General features: G+C 42.7%; 2 protein-coding genes across 2 annotated transcripts; one reads left to right on the top strand and one right to left on the bottom strand.

The window, feature by feature from the left end:
* Positions 1 to 7,835: 7,835 nt before the first annotated feature.
* On the bottom strand, positions 7,836 to 10,371 carry lrit3b (leucine-rich repeat, immunoglobulin-like and transmembrane domains 3b). Its single transcript, XM_035742258.2, has 6 exons — positions 10,172 to 10,371; positions 9,501 to 9,699; positions 9,110 to 9,371; positions 8,611 to 8,925; positions 8,424 to 8,486; positions 7,836 to 8,328 (listed from the first exon to the last, which is right to left on the bottom strand). Exons 1-6 carry the CDS (start codon positions 10,282 to 10,284, stop codon positions 7,952 to 7,954), a joined length of 1,329 nt encoding a protein of 442 aa, XP_035598151.1. The 5' UTR covers positions 10,285 to 10,371; the 3' UTR covers positions 7,836 to 7,951.
* A 623-nt stretch (positions 10,372 to 10,994) lies between these two features.
* Positions 10,995 to 13,392, top strand: LOC118362628 (uncharacterized protein FAM241A-like). The gene is made up of 2 exons (XM_035743125.1): positions 10,995 to 11,178; positions 12,765 to 13,392. The coding sequence occupies exons 1-2, from the start codon at positions 11,062 to 11,064 to the stop codon at positions 13,185 to 13,187; spliced, it is 540 nt and encodes a 179-aa protein (XP_035599018.1). The 5' UTR covers positions 10,995 to 11,061; the 3' UTR covers positions 13,188 to 13,392.
* Positions 13,393 to 15,766: the final 2,374 nt, after the last annotated feature.

Here is a 15,766-nt window from a genome sequence, read left to right as displayed (position 1 = left end):
AAGCTTGTAGTGTCATACCCAAGGAGACTCAAGGCTGCAATTGCTGCAAAATGTGCTTCAACAAAGTACTGAGTAAAGAGTCTGAATATCTGCAGTGAATGTAAATATGATATTTCCATATTTATTTTTAATACATTTTCAAAAATGTCTAAAAACCTGTTTTGGCTTTGTCATCATGGGGTATTGTGTGTAGATTGATGGGGGGGGGGAACGATTTAATGAATTTTAGAATAAGATTGCAACGTAATAAAATGTGGAAAATGTCTAGCCGTCTGTATACTTTCCGGATGGACTGTATAAATTATCAAATCATCCGCATTCTAAAGTGGATTGAAGTCCCGGGGTTCCTTCCAACTTCTTCTAGATGCTTATTTTTTTGCAGGGGAAGAGAGACCCGACGGAACTACAACTTCCATTTAAGAACAAAACGGAACTCAACAGCAGAGGTACCGTTTCCGGTTGGTTTTTCTTTGGATTTTCTCCTACCATATCTATTGTGTTATAGTCTTATACATTATTTTAACATTCCTACAAACTTCAAAGTGTTTTCTATCCAATGGTACCAATTATATGCATATCCTGGCTTCTGGGCCTTTGGGCACGTCAGTCAGGTGGAAATTAGAAAAAAGAACCGTAGCCCTATGCTGCCCTGTATACATAGACATGGAATCACTGGCCACTTTAATAATGGAACACTAGTCACATTAATAATGTTTACATACTGCTTTACTAATTTCATATTACAGTATATACTGTATTCTATTCTACTGTATTTTAGTCATTGCCACTCCGACATTGCTCGCCCTAATATTTATATATTTCTTAATTCCATTCATTTGTTTTTAGATTTGTGTGTATTGTTATGAATTGTTAGATACTACTGCACTGTTGGTGCTTAGGAACACAAGCATTTTGATACACCCACAATAACATCTGCTAAATATGTGTATGTGACCAATAAAATGTGATTTTATTTTATTTGATTTATGTAGGCCCTAACAGTTTGTGGGCATCATTTGTTACCGTTGTAGTGTAATGAATGTATTGTTCAGTGTTGTGGCTTTGCTGGCATGCATTAAAATATATATATATATATATATATATATATATATATATATATATATATATATATATATATATATATATATATTTGTTTGCCCCACCAAGATAACCGCTGCATGGTGGATATATTTCGCACTGCTGTGATTTTAGGTCATTCATAGTGCACTGTTTCTCATCTAATTTTTCACATGGGGCAGGGCGCCTTCGCAGAGCGGGCTGTTTGCAAAGTTTTGTGCAAAATTTTAGTATAGCCACTTCTCCATGCACATCATCACCACTGTATGCATGAATAAATACATGAAGGTGAAGATCTTCCAAACTGTCCGATTATTAGAACATTTGGTACACACATGCTCTCCTCAGAATATCTATCAATCAAATGTATTTATAAAGCCCTTCTTACATCAGCTGATGTCACAAAGTGCTATACAGAAACCCAGCCTAAAACTCCAAACAGCAAGCAATGCAGGTGTAGAATAGGAGACTAACCTTGATTAAATGTAGGTAGCATGGTTTCCTTGTTACTTCAACTTACTTTACTTGCACAGTGTACACCTTTGCCTGTGTATGTCTATAACATCCTAACACAAGTATTAGACAGTATTCAAAGAATGCATTGCTCATCATATAAAAGTACAATTTTTACAATTAAATATGACAATAAATGATGTTCATAGACACTGTGGTATCTTAATCAATCCTATTCCAAGATGGTGTAGCAGTCAGGAGTATTTTGTCTTCATCTTGTCGTGTCCCGGGTATATCTTTTTATTTAAAAAAATTCTTTGCATATATTTTTTTTCTATTTTTCTTAACCCCAAACTTCAACATACTCTCTTGCAACCCGTCTCAACCAATGTGGTATGGATCTGCTATTTTCTTTACTTTAGAACTGGAACCCCCAACAGCAGCTAGCCAGCTAACTAGCTACTAGCTAGTAGTTAGCTAGCCACTGCTAGCGGTCATCAGCTAACCTTCAGCCCGGTCAACTCCTAATAATAATAATAATAATAACTCCTGCCAGTGTGAGGTTCTGTGTTATGCACTATAGCCCGTTACCATATCATATGTGATTGAATATTATCTGCTGTTGGCTTGTGTGGGTGTATGTGTTATGCAACATAGCTGACTTGAGACATTGTTAACAGTTTCAGGGCCATGGGCCTTTCTCGTGATGGAAAAATACAGAAAAATAACGTAGTGTAGAGAACAAATGGTCTTTTGTTAGATAACAGGAGCTAGGTGTGTGATAACTGTATCGAGTGTGTGAGCGCATAGATATTCTACACAACTACAATGACTGAACGCTGAAGCGCCTAGGGGGCTGGGACCAGCTCGTGTGACAACAATCAACGATAGGCTGAGTGAGTTTAAACCACACCCAGTCTCTACTCTGTGACAGGCCAGCTCAGAAGCGGGAACTAGTTCTGTCAGAGCATATTATAATAACTTTGTCAGGAACAAGTTAGTTCTCTGTTCTACCCTGCGTGGTGTTACAGCGAACCCTTATATACGAAAATTGCATTTACCACTTATTGCTTAGCTAATAAAAAGTACATAGTATACAATACGGTGACTCAGTGTCATACTTATCCTGATACTAGATTCGATTGACGCAACCCTTAACACCAGTCTGCACAGCGTGATTCAACCCAGAGCTTATTAGACTTCTTTTTCTCCATATCCCCAGATTCCCACCGCAAGCTCTGAACCTCTTCACCTGGATCATCACAGCTAGCTAGCTGCTATCCGATTGGCTTCTCTTGGCTAACGTCTCTGTCCCGAAGCAAGCACCAATTAGCCGGTAGCTATCCTTTGCAAGGCCCATCTCCCGGCTAGCTGAAGAGGTCCATCAGTCATTCCTTGGGCTACAATACCTATTTTGCCAATTGGCCTGGACCCCTTTTATTGCCAATATGGAGCCCCCCGATCCATCACGACTGGACTACTAACGTAATCCGCCAAAGTTTTTTTTTTCAACAGGCTCCTCCATCGCGATGTCCCCTAAATGCCCATCTGCTAGCCTGCTAGCCGTGGCCTGCTGGCTGCTAGAGCATAACGGACTGTTAGCTAAAGAGGTCCATCAGCCAATTTTTTGCCAATTGGCCTGGACCCTTTTACTACACGGACCCCTGCTGATCCATCATGACTGGTCTGCCGACCTAACTGCACGAGCTCGCTACAACAGACTTCTTCCTTCGCGACGTCCCTCTAAAGCCCTTCCGCTAGCCTGCTATCCCCGGCCCGCTAGCTGTCTGAAGCCCGCCTCCAGCCCGCCGGCTACGCATGCCTCTCCCTAATGTCAATATGCCTTGTCCATTGTTGTTTGGTTAGTGATTATTTTCTTATTTCACTGTAGAGCCTCCAGCCCTGCTCAATATGCCTCAGCTAAACCTCTCGCCCCACCTCCCACATGCGGTGGGTGACCTCACCTAGTTTAATTGATGTCTCTAGAGATAATACATCTCTCATCATCACTCAATGCTTAGGTTTACCTCCACTGTACTCACATCCTACCATACCTTTGTCTGTACATTATGCATTGAATCTATTCTACCGCGCCCAGAAACCTGCTCCTTTTACTCTCTGTTCTAAATGCACTAGACGACCAGTTCTTATAGACTTTAGCCGTACCCTTATCCTACTCTTCCTCTGCTCCTCTGCTGATGTAAAGGTTAATCCAGGCCCTGCAGTGCCTAGCTCCACTCCCATTCCCCAGGCGCTCTCATTTGTTGACTTCTGTAACCGTAAAAGCCTTGGTTTCATGCATGTTAACATTAGAAGCCTCCTCCCTAAGTTTGTTTTATTCACTACTTTAGCACACTCTGCCAACCCATATGTCCTAGTCGTGTCTGAATCCTGGTGTAGGAAGGCCACCAAAAACCCTGACATTTCAATCCCTAACTATAACATTTCCCGACAAGATAGAACTGCCAAAGGTGGCGGAGTTAGCCTGCAGAGTTTTGTCTTACTATCCAGGTATGGGCCCAAACAATTCGAGCTTCTACCTTTAAAAATCCACCTTTCCAGAAACAAGTCTCTCACCGTTGCCGCTTGCTATAGACAACCTTCTGCCCCCAGCTGTGTCCTGGACAGCATATGTGAATTGATTGCCCCCCATCTAACTTCAGAGCTCGTGCTGTTAGGTGACCTGAACTGGGACATGCTTAACACCCCGGCCATCTTACAATCTAAGCTTGATGCCCTCAATCTCGCACAAATTATCAATGAACCTATCAGGTACAACCCCAAATCCGTAAACACAGGCACCCTCAAAGATATCATCCGAACCAACCAGTCCTCCAAATACAACTCTGCTGTCTTCAACCAGGATCTCAGCGATCACTGCCTCATTGCTTGCGTCCGTAATGGGTCTGCGGTCGTTTGACGACCACCCCTCATCACTGTCAAACGCTCCCTAAAACACTTCAGCGAGCAGGCCTTTCTAATCGACCTGGCCCGGGTATCCTGTAAGGATATTGACCTCATTCCATCAGTAGAAGATGCCTGGTTATTCTTTAAAGTGCTTCCTCACAATCTTAAATAAGCATGCCCAATTCTGGGGCATACTGCATTAGTATCGAATAGCCCCCGATATGCAACTTTTCAAACAGAGATTTGCATCCTGCAGCACAAACTCCAAAAAGTTCTGGGACACTGTAAAGTCCATGGAGGATAAGAGCACCTCCTCCCAGCTGCCCACTGCACCGAGGCTAGGAAACACTGTCACTGTCATAAATCCACGATAATTGAGAATTTCAATAAGCATTTTTCTACGGCTGGTCATGCTTTCCACCTGGCCACCCCTACCCCGGTCAACAGCCCTGTACCCCCCACAGCAACTTGCCCAAGCCTCCCCCATTTCTCCTCCACCCAAATCCAGATAGCTGATGTTCTGAAAGAGCTGCAAATCTGGACCATTACAAATCAGCAGGACTAGAAAATTTGGACCCTCTCTTTCTAAAATTATCAGTCGAAATTGTTGCAACCCCTATTACTAGCCTGTTCAACCTCGCTTTCATATTGTCTAAGATCCCCAAAGATTGGAAATCTGCCGCGGTCATCCCCCTCTTCAAAAGGGGAGACACTCTAGACCCGAACTGCTACAGACCTATATCTATCCTACCCTGCCTTTCTAAGGTCTTCGAAAGCCAAGTTAACAAACAGATCTCCAACCATTTAGAATCCCACCGTACCTTATTCGCTATGCAATCTGGATTCCGAGCTGGTCTTTGGTGCACCTCAACCTCGCTCAAGGTCCTAAACGATATCATAACTGCCATTGATAAGAGACAATACTGTGCCGCTGTATTCATAGACCTGGCCAAGGCTTTTGACTCTGTCAATCCTCACATTCTTATCGGCAGACTCAGACTCAGACTTGGTTTCTCAAATGACTGCCCCGCCTGGTTCACCAACTACTTCTCAGACAGAGTTCAGTGTGTCAAATCGGAGGGCCTTTTGTCCGGACCTCTGGCAGTCTCTATGGGGGTGCCACAGGGTTCAATTCTCGGGCCGACTCTTTTCTCTGTATACATTAATGATGTTGCTCTTGCTGCTGATGATTCTCTCATCCACCTCTACGCAGACGACACCATTCTGTATTCTTCTGGCCCTTCTTTGGACAATGTGTTAACTAACCTCCAGACGAGCTTCAATGCCATACAACTCTCCTTCCGTGGCGTCCAACTGCTCTTAAATGCAAATAAAACTAAATGCATAGTCTTCAACCGATCACTACCAGCACCTGCCCGCCCGCCCGTCCAGCATCACTACTCTGGACTTTTCTGACCTAGAATATGTGGACATCTACAAATACCTAGGTGTCTGGTAAGACTCTCCTTCCAGACTCACATTTAGCAACTCCAACACAAAATGAAATCTAGAATTGGCTTCCTATTTCGCAACAAAGCATCCTTCACTCATGCTGCCAAACATACCCTCGTAAAACTGACTATCCTACCGATCCTTGAGCCTCCAACACTCTACTCAGCTAATTGGATGCAGTCTATCACAGTGCCATCCGTTTTGTCACCAAAGCCCCATATACTACGCACCACTGCGACCTGTATGCTCTCGTTGGCTGGCCCTCGCTTCATATTCGTCGCCAAACCCACTGGCTCCAGGTCATCTATAAGTATTTGCTAGGTGAAGCCCCGCCTTATCTCAGCTCACTGGTCACCATAGCAGCACCCACCAGTAGCACGTGCTCCAGCAGGTATATTTCACTGGTCAACCCCAAAGCCAATTCCTCCTTTGGCCACCTTTCCTTCCAGTTCTCTGCTGCACATTCATTTTCTGCACATCTATCACTCCAGTCTCTATCACTCCAGTGTTTAATTGCTCAATTGTAATTATTTCACCACTATGGCCTATTTATTGCCTTTACCTCCCTTATCTTACCTCATTTGCACACACTGTATATAGCCTTTTTCTATTGTGTTATTGACTGTATGTTTTGTTTATTCCATGTGTAACTCTGTGTTGTTTGTGTCACACTGCTTTGCTATATCTTGGCGAGGTAGCAGTTGTAAATGAGAACTTGTTCTCAACTAGCCTACCTGGTTAAATAAAGGTGAAATAAAAAAATAAAAAATAAAATCTTGAAGAAATGTCCACACACATTTCAAAGTTTACTAGCCTTTACATGCAAACCTCGGCAGCAAAACATTTTAGTGGCCCCCCTTCTTGACCGCGGATAATTTATTTTAGTTTTAAAGTTAATTTCCTGCAATTCTACACATTTTACCATGGGCACAGAGAAAATTGTGCAACTTTTGCAAATGTATAACTAATTTCAGGGAATTGGGAAACCTAGTCAATTGCACAACTGAATGCTTTCAACCGAAATGTGCTTTCTGCATTTAACCCAACCCCTCTGAATTAGAGAGGTGCAGTGGGCTGCCTTATTTAATGTCCATGGCACCCAGGGAGCAGTTGTTGATGGGGGTTAACTGCCTTTTGGTTCATGGCCAAACACTCTTAACTGCTAGGCTATCTGCCTTTAGGCTACCTACTCATTTTGCCATGAGATGAAGAGGAAAATTGTTAGTGTTACAGCACATTTCCTACAATTCGGAGTAAAGGAGTAAAGATTTTTTTTCCTTTGTTTTAAAGCGAATTTCCTGAAATTCTACACATTTTGCCATGATTTATGCCATGTTAGAATTATATCTGTGTGAGAGTGGCTAACAAAATCAATGGGGGCACGTGGCCTTCATGCCCGGTCGGTAATTCAGCCATGATTAAAAAAAACATCTTACTTTTAATCATGCACTGTTATTTCATAGAGAAGCATTTGAGGACCTTTCTGCTCTTTACCAGAGATCATAGAAACGCACCATTTTCATGTAGACACTGGTATGGTGGAGGAGAGAATGAATATGAAGTGGCGGAATTACCCTTTATAGCTGAGCTCCTAGTAAGAATATGTCCTTGTAGGAATATGTCCTCGTAATCTTTAGCACAAGTACAGATCTTACACAGATACGAGGGTGATAAGTGTTACCTCTCTAAAAACAGTAAAACAAAATAAAACAAATCTGGAAAAATAATACATCAGATCCTCAATGGTAATTGTTGTCACTTAAACAGAGTAACTGTAGTTTGCTATTCATGTCTCTGGGCTCTGGACGCCCTCTGTTGGCCACTGATCACTCTGTTTTTAAAGGGTCATGTATGAGCTCCTTAAAATATTGACCAACAGAAAGGCATAGAATAAGAAGGGTTGTTATAGTAATAGATGAAAGGGCCACTACATCTGGTCCTTGTTGTTTTCTGGTGAAGACGATGTAGTGGTAGTGTTTTCTGGTGAGGTGGGTATAGTATTGACAGATATCTGAGGTTTTCTGTTGGACTTTTTTGCATTTGGGTATGTACTTGAGGACGATTACATTTTTTTCAGGGGGGTGGGGACCGGGGCCATTTTGATACTCTGGGTCTTGTTCGTTGGAGTGGGGGATGTAACATACTTGAGGTTCAGAAGAGTCTTCTTTTTTGAGGTGGAGATTGAAGTAATATTCTGTGCCCGTTTCGGCTTTTGTGGGAGAGGTCTTCTGTTGCTGGTTGAGGATCTAGAAGGGGCTTTGCGGGTCTTGCTCTTTATGGAAGGGGGCACCACCCCCACCACCCTAAGTCTAATGGGGGCTTCTGCTGTTCCTGCCATGTTCCGTGCCTGGCACCGATATTCTCCTGCATCCTTGTACGAAAGTCCATTTAGGTTGATGATGGACCATCGGATTCCCACACGCGGAGATTCCTGAATAACTATAATGTAACACAAAAATAGGTGACTCAAGTCTATTGACACGACATGCGACAATAAAAAAGTCAAAATGCAGCAATGCACATGAAGTACTTACAGCTGTCCAAGTTAATGGGCAGTTTTTCAGGGTCAGCTTTGCTATACGGTTGTTGACAGCACTCTGTCAAGATCAAACATAATCAGACATTTGAAAACAGCTCAGGGAATGATTTTCCATGTTAAAATTGAAGAGTAGGGTTGAGTTTAATTGGGTGCGATGTTACAGAATGTTCATAGATATTTACCTGTGTTGTATAAGGAGGCTCCTGCTGCTTTGGTCCAGGTGAGTACTGGCGTGGGGTAGCCTGTGGCATCACAGCGGAGCATCACGTTGCTGCCCAGCGGGGAGGTAACCCGGGTGGCTGAAGGCTGGACAGAGGGCCTCTGGCACCGCGACAAGTCAGCCTCTGTGAGGGGGGCCCCCAGCTGGTCGGCGGTTCCCCCGCTATGGCTACAGGTCAGGAGCTGGTCCATCAGAACTACAGGGCTCTCCTGGTACTTAGACTGGGCCAGCAGCATAGAGATTTGGCAGTCACACTGCCACATGTTGTCATGGACACCTGGAGACACAAAAAGAGCCGGACCATTTGGCTTAGCTTTGAAAAGGAGTGTAATGGAGAACATGTAGAATAAGAAATTAACGTGAACGTTTGAGATATGAGCATTTCTCAATTTCAGATGCTGTCCTTTGACAAGGGACCTATTTTTATGTAGAACACTAAGATTACTATTAGTGAACCATACCTAGCACTCTTCTCTGTGTTGGGCCTGTTAGTTGGGCAGGGGGAGGGAACCAAAGGTCCAACAGCTCTGAGGGCAGAGTGGTCAGTCTGTTGCTGGACAGATCCAGGTAGGTGACGTTGGGAAGAAAGAGGGCGGCGTGGGCAGGGAGGCTGGAGAGGCGGTTATTGTGCAGACCCAGTGTGCGCAGCCGCGGCATGTCCCTAAGCCCCTCCCAGGGGAAGGCAGAGAGAAGGTTCCCGTCCAATCGCAGCTCACGCAACGCCTTCGGGGAGAGGTAAGTTTTAGATACTGTCAAATGTAGTTTTCATACAAAACCAAGTAAGTCTAAGGATAGTGTTGCAGATACTGCTAGTTTAAATAGAGAGGATTATACAGGTATGCCCACTTCTACCTTCAAGTTAAGGAAGCTGCTGGGGTGGATGGTGGTGATGGAGTTGTAGGTCAACCACAGGAACTGGAGCTCAGACAGGTAGAAGAAGGCTGCCCTGGGCACTCTGGAGATAGAGGTTTTCTCCAGACGAAACTTGACTGTGTCGGCTGGAGCATTGAGGGGGATGGCCGACATGCGGGGTTCGCTGCACAAAACAGACCTGTCAGTGCAAACAGCGTGATATATGAATCATGTATGTGAAGAATGCACTGAGAAGAGTAGCTAGCTATCAGAGCTAAAATGCCTTTCAGTCCTATTTAGCAACTCAAAGAATTTAAGAGTTAACTGTGTTTGTTGTATAAACAAACAAGCATGGCAAATGACATGTCTACCGCCTCCTTTGTCGTTATTTTTTACAATAATATTTTACTCAACCTCTGACCAAACATATTTCTAAAATGTTATCCAACCATCCCAGAGCACATAAATATTGATGCATAGTTGATCAAAATGTAGTCCGTCAGACAATGCTGTATATAGTACAGTATACGTTTTAAAGAACAACACCATTGATCCAAGATGTTAGGTAAATTCATGCAGATCCATTGATATGAGAGAAGGAGCACACCCAAGCAAACAACTGAAATTACGGCAGTAAATTAAGACATTTAATTAACTAAAGTGTACGCTACCTGAGACCTGTCCCATTGCTTCCTCCTAGGTAAACACAAGTACACAGAGTAGGGCAGGAATGGGCCACAAGGAAACAACAATGTAGCATCTGAACCAAGAGAAGTCGATACATTATTCACCAAGCAAGGCCAGAGTAAGCAAAACCTCTGTTTAGCTCCACATTCCTCTGTTTAGCTGACATTCCCAGTTTGCCGCTCCCAAATTCTCCTACATTAACGTCAAGTGGAAAGAAGCAGAGGCAGATTAGTTGGGATTACGCAGGTTACTAGGTCTTCTCCTTAATCCTGTGCCTCACTATATAGCATACTGCTAAATCACAAAATCAGAGGTCAAGTACCCTACCTAAAACAATGCCAGTTGGTTGGCCTGACATGTAATCCATTGCTGATTATTGGAAAATCCCTTATTACCAGTAGTTAGATTTTATGGTATTTTGAAATAAATAGCTATGTTTTGTGATATTTAATTGATACACAACACTTGTCATGGTTTTTATTATGCCGTGCAAATGTGTATTTTCTTGCATAGTCCTGTATTAGTTTGGTTACTTTATATTATTCAGTTTAATTTCCACACACTTACCACTTGAAAAGTTACATACTGCTTGATAGTCACTTAAATGTACTAAATAGTGGAGCCACAGTAAAAAAAAATGATATATATATATATATATAAACTTCTAAAAAAGCACTGTACTAATTCTAGAAACAGTGTTGCTTGATTTTGACATTTCAACTATCTGACAGTTGAAGTTGACACGCCCCTTACCATGTTGTTAGATTGGTTTATTACACACGTGACATAGGGTGGGCGGGGGTCCGGAAGTGCCAGTGACAGTCTTGAATGTTTTGTTTGTTTCCTGAAACATCATTCTAACGGCGTGTATAACATGTCGACCATACCACCAACTGTGAATGATCAACCGGTGAGAGTTGAGGAGCTAGAGAGTCGAATAAGATGTCAATCTCATAATCCACCCAACTACACAGAAAGGAAAACGTTCCAGGTAGCTAAAATATGTTTTATAATGAACCCTCCCTCATTGGTCTATCTGTAGTAACGTTAACCAATGCTATCCAGCGGGTGTAGTTAGCAAGTTATCTAGGCAATGCGAGCAGCGCAATATTTATCAAGTGGCTTCAGCTCAAAAGTTTAAGCCTAGCTAGGTGATTTACATGTCATGTTGTGCTTGCTTGCCTGGATTATTACTATTAGCTAGCTAATCCCTTGCCATGTATTTGAGTCATGATGATATGAGAGCAACTCGATAGCTAGCTAACAGTTAGATATGACAACAGTGATGTGTGATCTGTGTACCTCGGGTCATCAGGGAGGGAACATTGACAGCTACATTTAGTGCATTTATTGTATTGCTTTGGCCAAGGATTCTGCTGTCACCTAGCTACTTTCACAACCAACAGTTGCATTTCAAGGCTGACAGGCAGTCTGACTCCAGCATGTAACAGTATAACGCACATAATTAAGTTATACTCTAATAAGAGTCCTATTGACACAACCTTATAGCATTTCACACAGCCTTATGACATCACTGAAAGAACTAGCAGACACTTTGAAAGAGAACAGAACTCTAACTGCTACACTTCAATCAGAAGATGGATCTGATGAGAAATCAGTTCATTCCAAAAGTTCCCCCATCCTCATATGTAACCAAGCCACCCTAGCAGACATGGAGAGTGACAACCTGTCCCAAGCCTTTGGGAGTATCTCCCTACTGGAGGCAGAGGTGAATGAGCTTTGTGGTGAGGTGACAGTTCTGAGGCAGGAAAAGGAGGAGCTGAGAAAGAAACTGGCAACGGTCCCGTGCATAATGAGGTAGCTGACATTAGGGAGGAGTTAGAAAAGGAGTTGTCAGCAGTCATAGAAATGCTACAACACAGAGACTCTACAATCTAACAGAACAACTGTAGCCTACCACAACCCTCACTACCACACCCTCACATTGTTAGTTCCACTGCTTCTCATAGTGAACCTCCGGAACTCACAGACTCGGCACAAGAGGTCAGGAACCTTCCACAAACTCCTCCTCCCACACCAGCACATTCCCTTTGTCAGATGGGTCTGACCAGACCTCCCGAAGCCAGTTAAGCCTTGTGCTTAACTGCACACACAGAACTAACATCAACAACATGCATGACAGTCTTTCATGGTTGAGGAGAAATTTACTACCACCAAACACCCCACAGCACCTCCTTTTTTCTAAAGATCTACTTTAACTGTACTGTATATATGAACATGTATATGTAAGTAGTATTTTTGTTGTCTCTTGGTGTCTTTCCTATATATAAAATCTTATTGTTCTTGTCTATTACTGTTCTGTACTTTCATGTATTTGTACATTTTATATGGATCCCAGGAAGAGTAGCTGCTGCATGTGTAGTAGCTAATGGGGATCCTAATAAACTAAACAAGATCACATGCCTATCCTTGGTATGGTATCCTCTCCTGTACATTCCATGTAGAGTAGCTACTTATTTTGAACAGAGCCCTATGTCGTCCTGGGGAATTGTAGACCAGCACACTGTATGCGGAATAGGGGTGTCATTTAAACTTATTCAATACTTGTCTTTTCAGGATGACCCCAGAGGCAGACCACTTGGATCTAGGTGGCAAGGCCCTCCTGGTGACCCCAGGACTTGGTGGTCATGCCCCTCTGGTGATCCCGGAACCAGGTCCCACCCAGTCGCTGACCCCAGAGCCAGGTTATGCCGCTCCAGAGACCCCAGGGCCAGACCACTCCCAGCAGGTGACCCTACGGGAAGCATTGACAACCTCACGACCAGACCTCAGGTGGACGACTGCGAGCGGATGGGGACCCTGTTTGGGCAGCTGAACAAGTGCCTGCTTAGTGCAGGCTTCACCCAGATGTACTTTGGGGAGAAGATTGTGGAGCCTGTGATTATCATCTTTTTCTGGGTCCTACTGTGGTTCCTGGGCATCCAAGCTCTGGGGCTGGTGGGGACTCTGTGCATTTTCATCATCTTCATCCAGAAGTAACTGGATCTCCGGCCTGTTTGATTGGCAGTTGGGAGCTCCGGTGTCTAAAAATGTGAACCTACAGCGTGAGTCCCTCACTGTCTTTTCTTTTTGCAATAAGGCTTCCTAGATTTGTTGAGCTCAGCTTCATACCGGCCAATGTACACTATATGGATGAACATTTGAGTGCTGACGAATAAAATGGAGGCCTTGCTCCTAACTACCAGTTGCCTGGTTTCAAGCTTTTAAAACAAATCTAACTCAAAATCAGACCACTTGGCTCACTAGCTGTACCCCAATACTCAAAGGCGATGTCTCATCTTACGTGTGAGTACTGATTTGAAAGAACTGGATCAATGAAAGCAATATGTCTCATAGCTTAAAGGTAGAGTCAGCGAAATGACATTGCACTAGAAGCGCTGCAGATAGTGTGATGAGCCAGATGCAAATCACATACAGTATCTGCGCATGTACACGGTTTCGCGTCGAGATCTTACAATATGGTAGCCACTGGACAAAAACAGCAAACTTTAGCCTCACGCTCCAACTCTTAGTTGTTGCGGAAATTGACCCTCTATACTGTTTACTTTGCATCTACATCATATAGCTGACTCTACCTTTAACTAGTTTTGTCTCACAGATTAACTAGTATCTATCATTTTCAAGTGTCATGAGAATTTGATCATGAGTGATAGCAATCAAGAAAAGAAAGTCTGTCAGGAGCATTTTGATGCAGATTGCTTCAAGTAGCATTTCTAAAGGTGCAATCTGTAAAATTATATCTATGGTGTTCAGGGAATTATATTATGCGTGGAGGGGGAAATGAACCTGTAGCCTTAGAATATGGTCTTTCTATGAGATGTACACATCAGCAGCTCATAATCATTTATATGATACAGTATATTTGTAGTGAGAGCAACATTACTTACCTCCACATTTGATGTTACATGCCATTTCGTTATAAACATTGGAATGAGGTAAAAGGTCCTTTAGTCGTTAGCAATTATTTTAGAAATCAACAGGTATTTTGCTGCTGCATTAGTTTGAATTACCAATGACCATCAGGACATCTTACAGATTGCACCTTTTTAAGGCTAATTGGGAGCAACATTCTAACACCTGCATGCCTCAAAAGGACAAAGCTTTCGGTCCAAATACTTAAGACACACCCTATCCCCCTCAGCCCTCAAATGAAGTGGACACATCTGATGACGTTATCATGATGACGTTATCATGATGTCTGACGAGTATACACTTGCAGGGCGAGGGAGGAAGGAATGGTTTTTAAATGGACCACCCTTGGCTGGAAATTCTTTACTCCTTCGTGCCACGATGATTGTGTTTTCAGCCACTGGTGGCTTGTCGGTGCTTTATATGCACTACATTCAATTATGAGTGCATGTCTACTTATATTAAATATAGAATTATTAATATACGCCTACTGTATAATAGCTAGCAAATGAATTAGCTAACTAACGTTAGCCTGTCTAGCTGGAACTTCTGAAGGGAAATGTTTTATTTCTACAATTTCCAAAAGATAACCAAACAAAAATATATTTCGACCACCCGCCAAGATGGCGACGGGGATTCCCCCAAGGGCATACGGCGAGGGTAAGTGGACGAGGGTGTGTCATTTAAGTGTTTGGACTGGAACCCTGGAACGCATGTCACTGACTGGTTTATTAGGTTCTATAGTAACTGAAGTTGTCCCCCTACAATCATGGATGTTTAACTTGCACTTATATCAAGCCTATCCCTACATTATCTCAAGCCTATCCTTTTGAATGAGAATTGTACAGTGCATTCGGAAGTATTCAGACCCCTTGACTTTTTCCACCATTTTGTTACTTTACAGCCTTTTACTAAAATTGATGAGGATTTGTATTTATTTAATACATCTACGCACAATCCCCATAATGACATAGCAAAAACATGTTTAAAAACAGAAATACCTTATGTAAATAAGTATTCAGACCCTTTGCTATGAGACTTGAAATTGAGCTCAGGTGCATCCTGTTTCGATTGATCATTCGTGAGATGTTTCTACAACTTGATTGGAGTCCACCTGTGGTGATTTGGAAAGGCACACACCTGTCTATAAGGTCCCACAGTTGACAGTGCATGTCAGAGCAAAAACCGACCCATGAGGTCGAAATCGCTTCCAAAGGTGCTTCATCGAAGTACTGAGTAAAGGGTCTGAATACTTATGTAAATGTGATATTTCAGGTTTTTTAAATCATTTTTAAAATAAATTTGCAAACACTTCTAAAAACCTGTTTTTGCTCTGTCATTATGGGGTATCGTGTGTAGATTGAGGGGGGGAAACGATTTACATGTTAGAGTAAGGCTGTAACAAAATGTGAAAAAGTCATGTGGTCTGAATACTTACCGAATGCACTGTACATTGTCAGGAATCATACCCTTGTTAATGAGTGGTGTATCATTCTGAAAATCACTCCAAATGTAACCAGAAGGTGGTGCTGTAAGGCTAACAAATACCTTTCTTGATGGTGTTTCATTGTCAATTCATGTGGGAAAGTCTATATCAAATTGCAAAGTTGAAACTGACTAAATCACTGCTTTTGTTAGATATGGCTACT

Source organism: Oncorhynchus keta, chromosome 29 (assembly GCF_023373465.1).
Source record: "Oncorhynchus keta strain PuntledgeMale-10-30-2019 chromosome 29, Oket_V2, whole genome shotgun sequence".
Lineage (NCBI taxonomy): Eukaryota > Metazoa > Chordata > Actinopteri > Salmoniformes > Salmonidae > Oncorhynchus > Oncorhynchus keta.
The sequence above is the reverse complement of the archived record's forward strand: the minus strand, read 5'-3'. Positions and strand labels throughout refer to the sequence as shown.

Bases quoted from the DNA above. Each gene is read 5' to 3' on its own strand.
- LOC118362628 (XM_035743125.1), top strand. From the start codon at position 11,062: ATGTCGACCATACCACCAACTGTGAATGATCAACCGGTGAGAGTTGAG. The intron at 11,179-12,764 runs GTAGCTAAAATA...TTGTCTTTTCAG, and splicing joins CAGAAAGGAAAACGTTCCAG to GATGACCCCAGAGGCAGACC.
- lrit3b (XM_035742258.2), bottom strand. From the start codon at position 10,284: ATGTATCGACTTCTCTTGGTTCAGATGCTACATTGTTGTTTCCTTGTG. The intron at 9,372-9,500 runs GTAGAAGTGGGC...CTCTCCCCGAAG, and splicing joins GCAGCTTCCTTAACTTGAAG to GCGTTGCGTGAGCTGCGATT. The intron at 8,329-8,423 runs GTAAGTACTTCA...GTTACATTATAG, and splicing joins GCCCATTAACTTGGACAGCT to TTATTCAGGAATCTCCGCGT.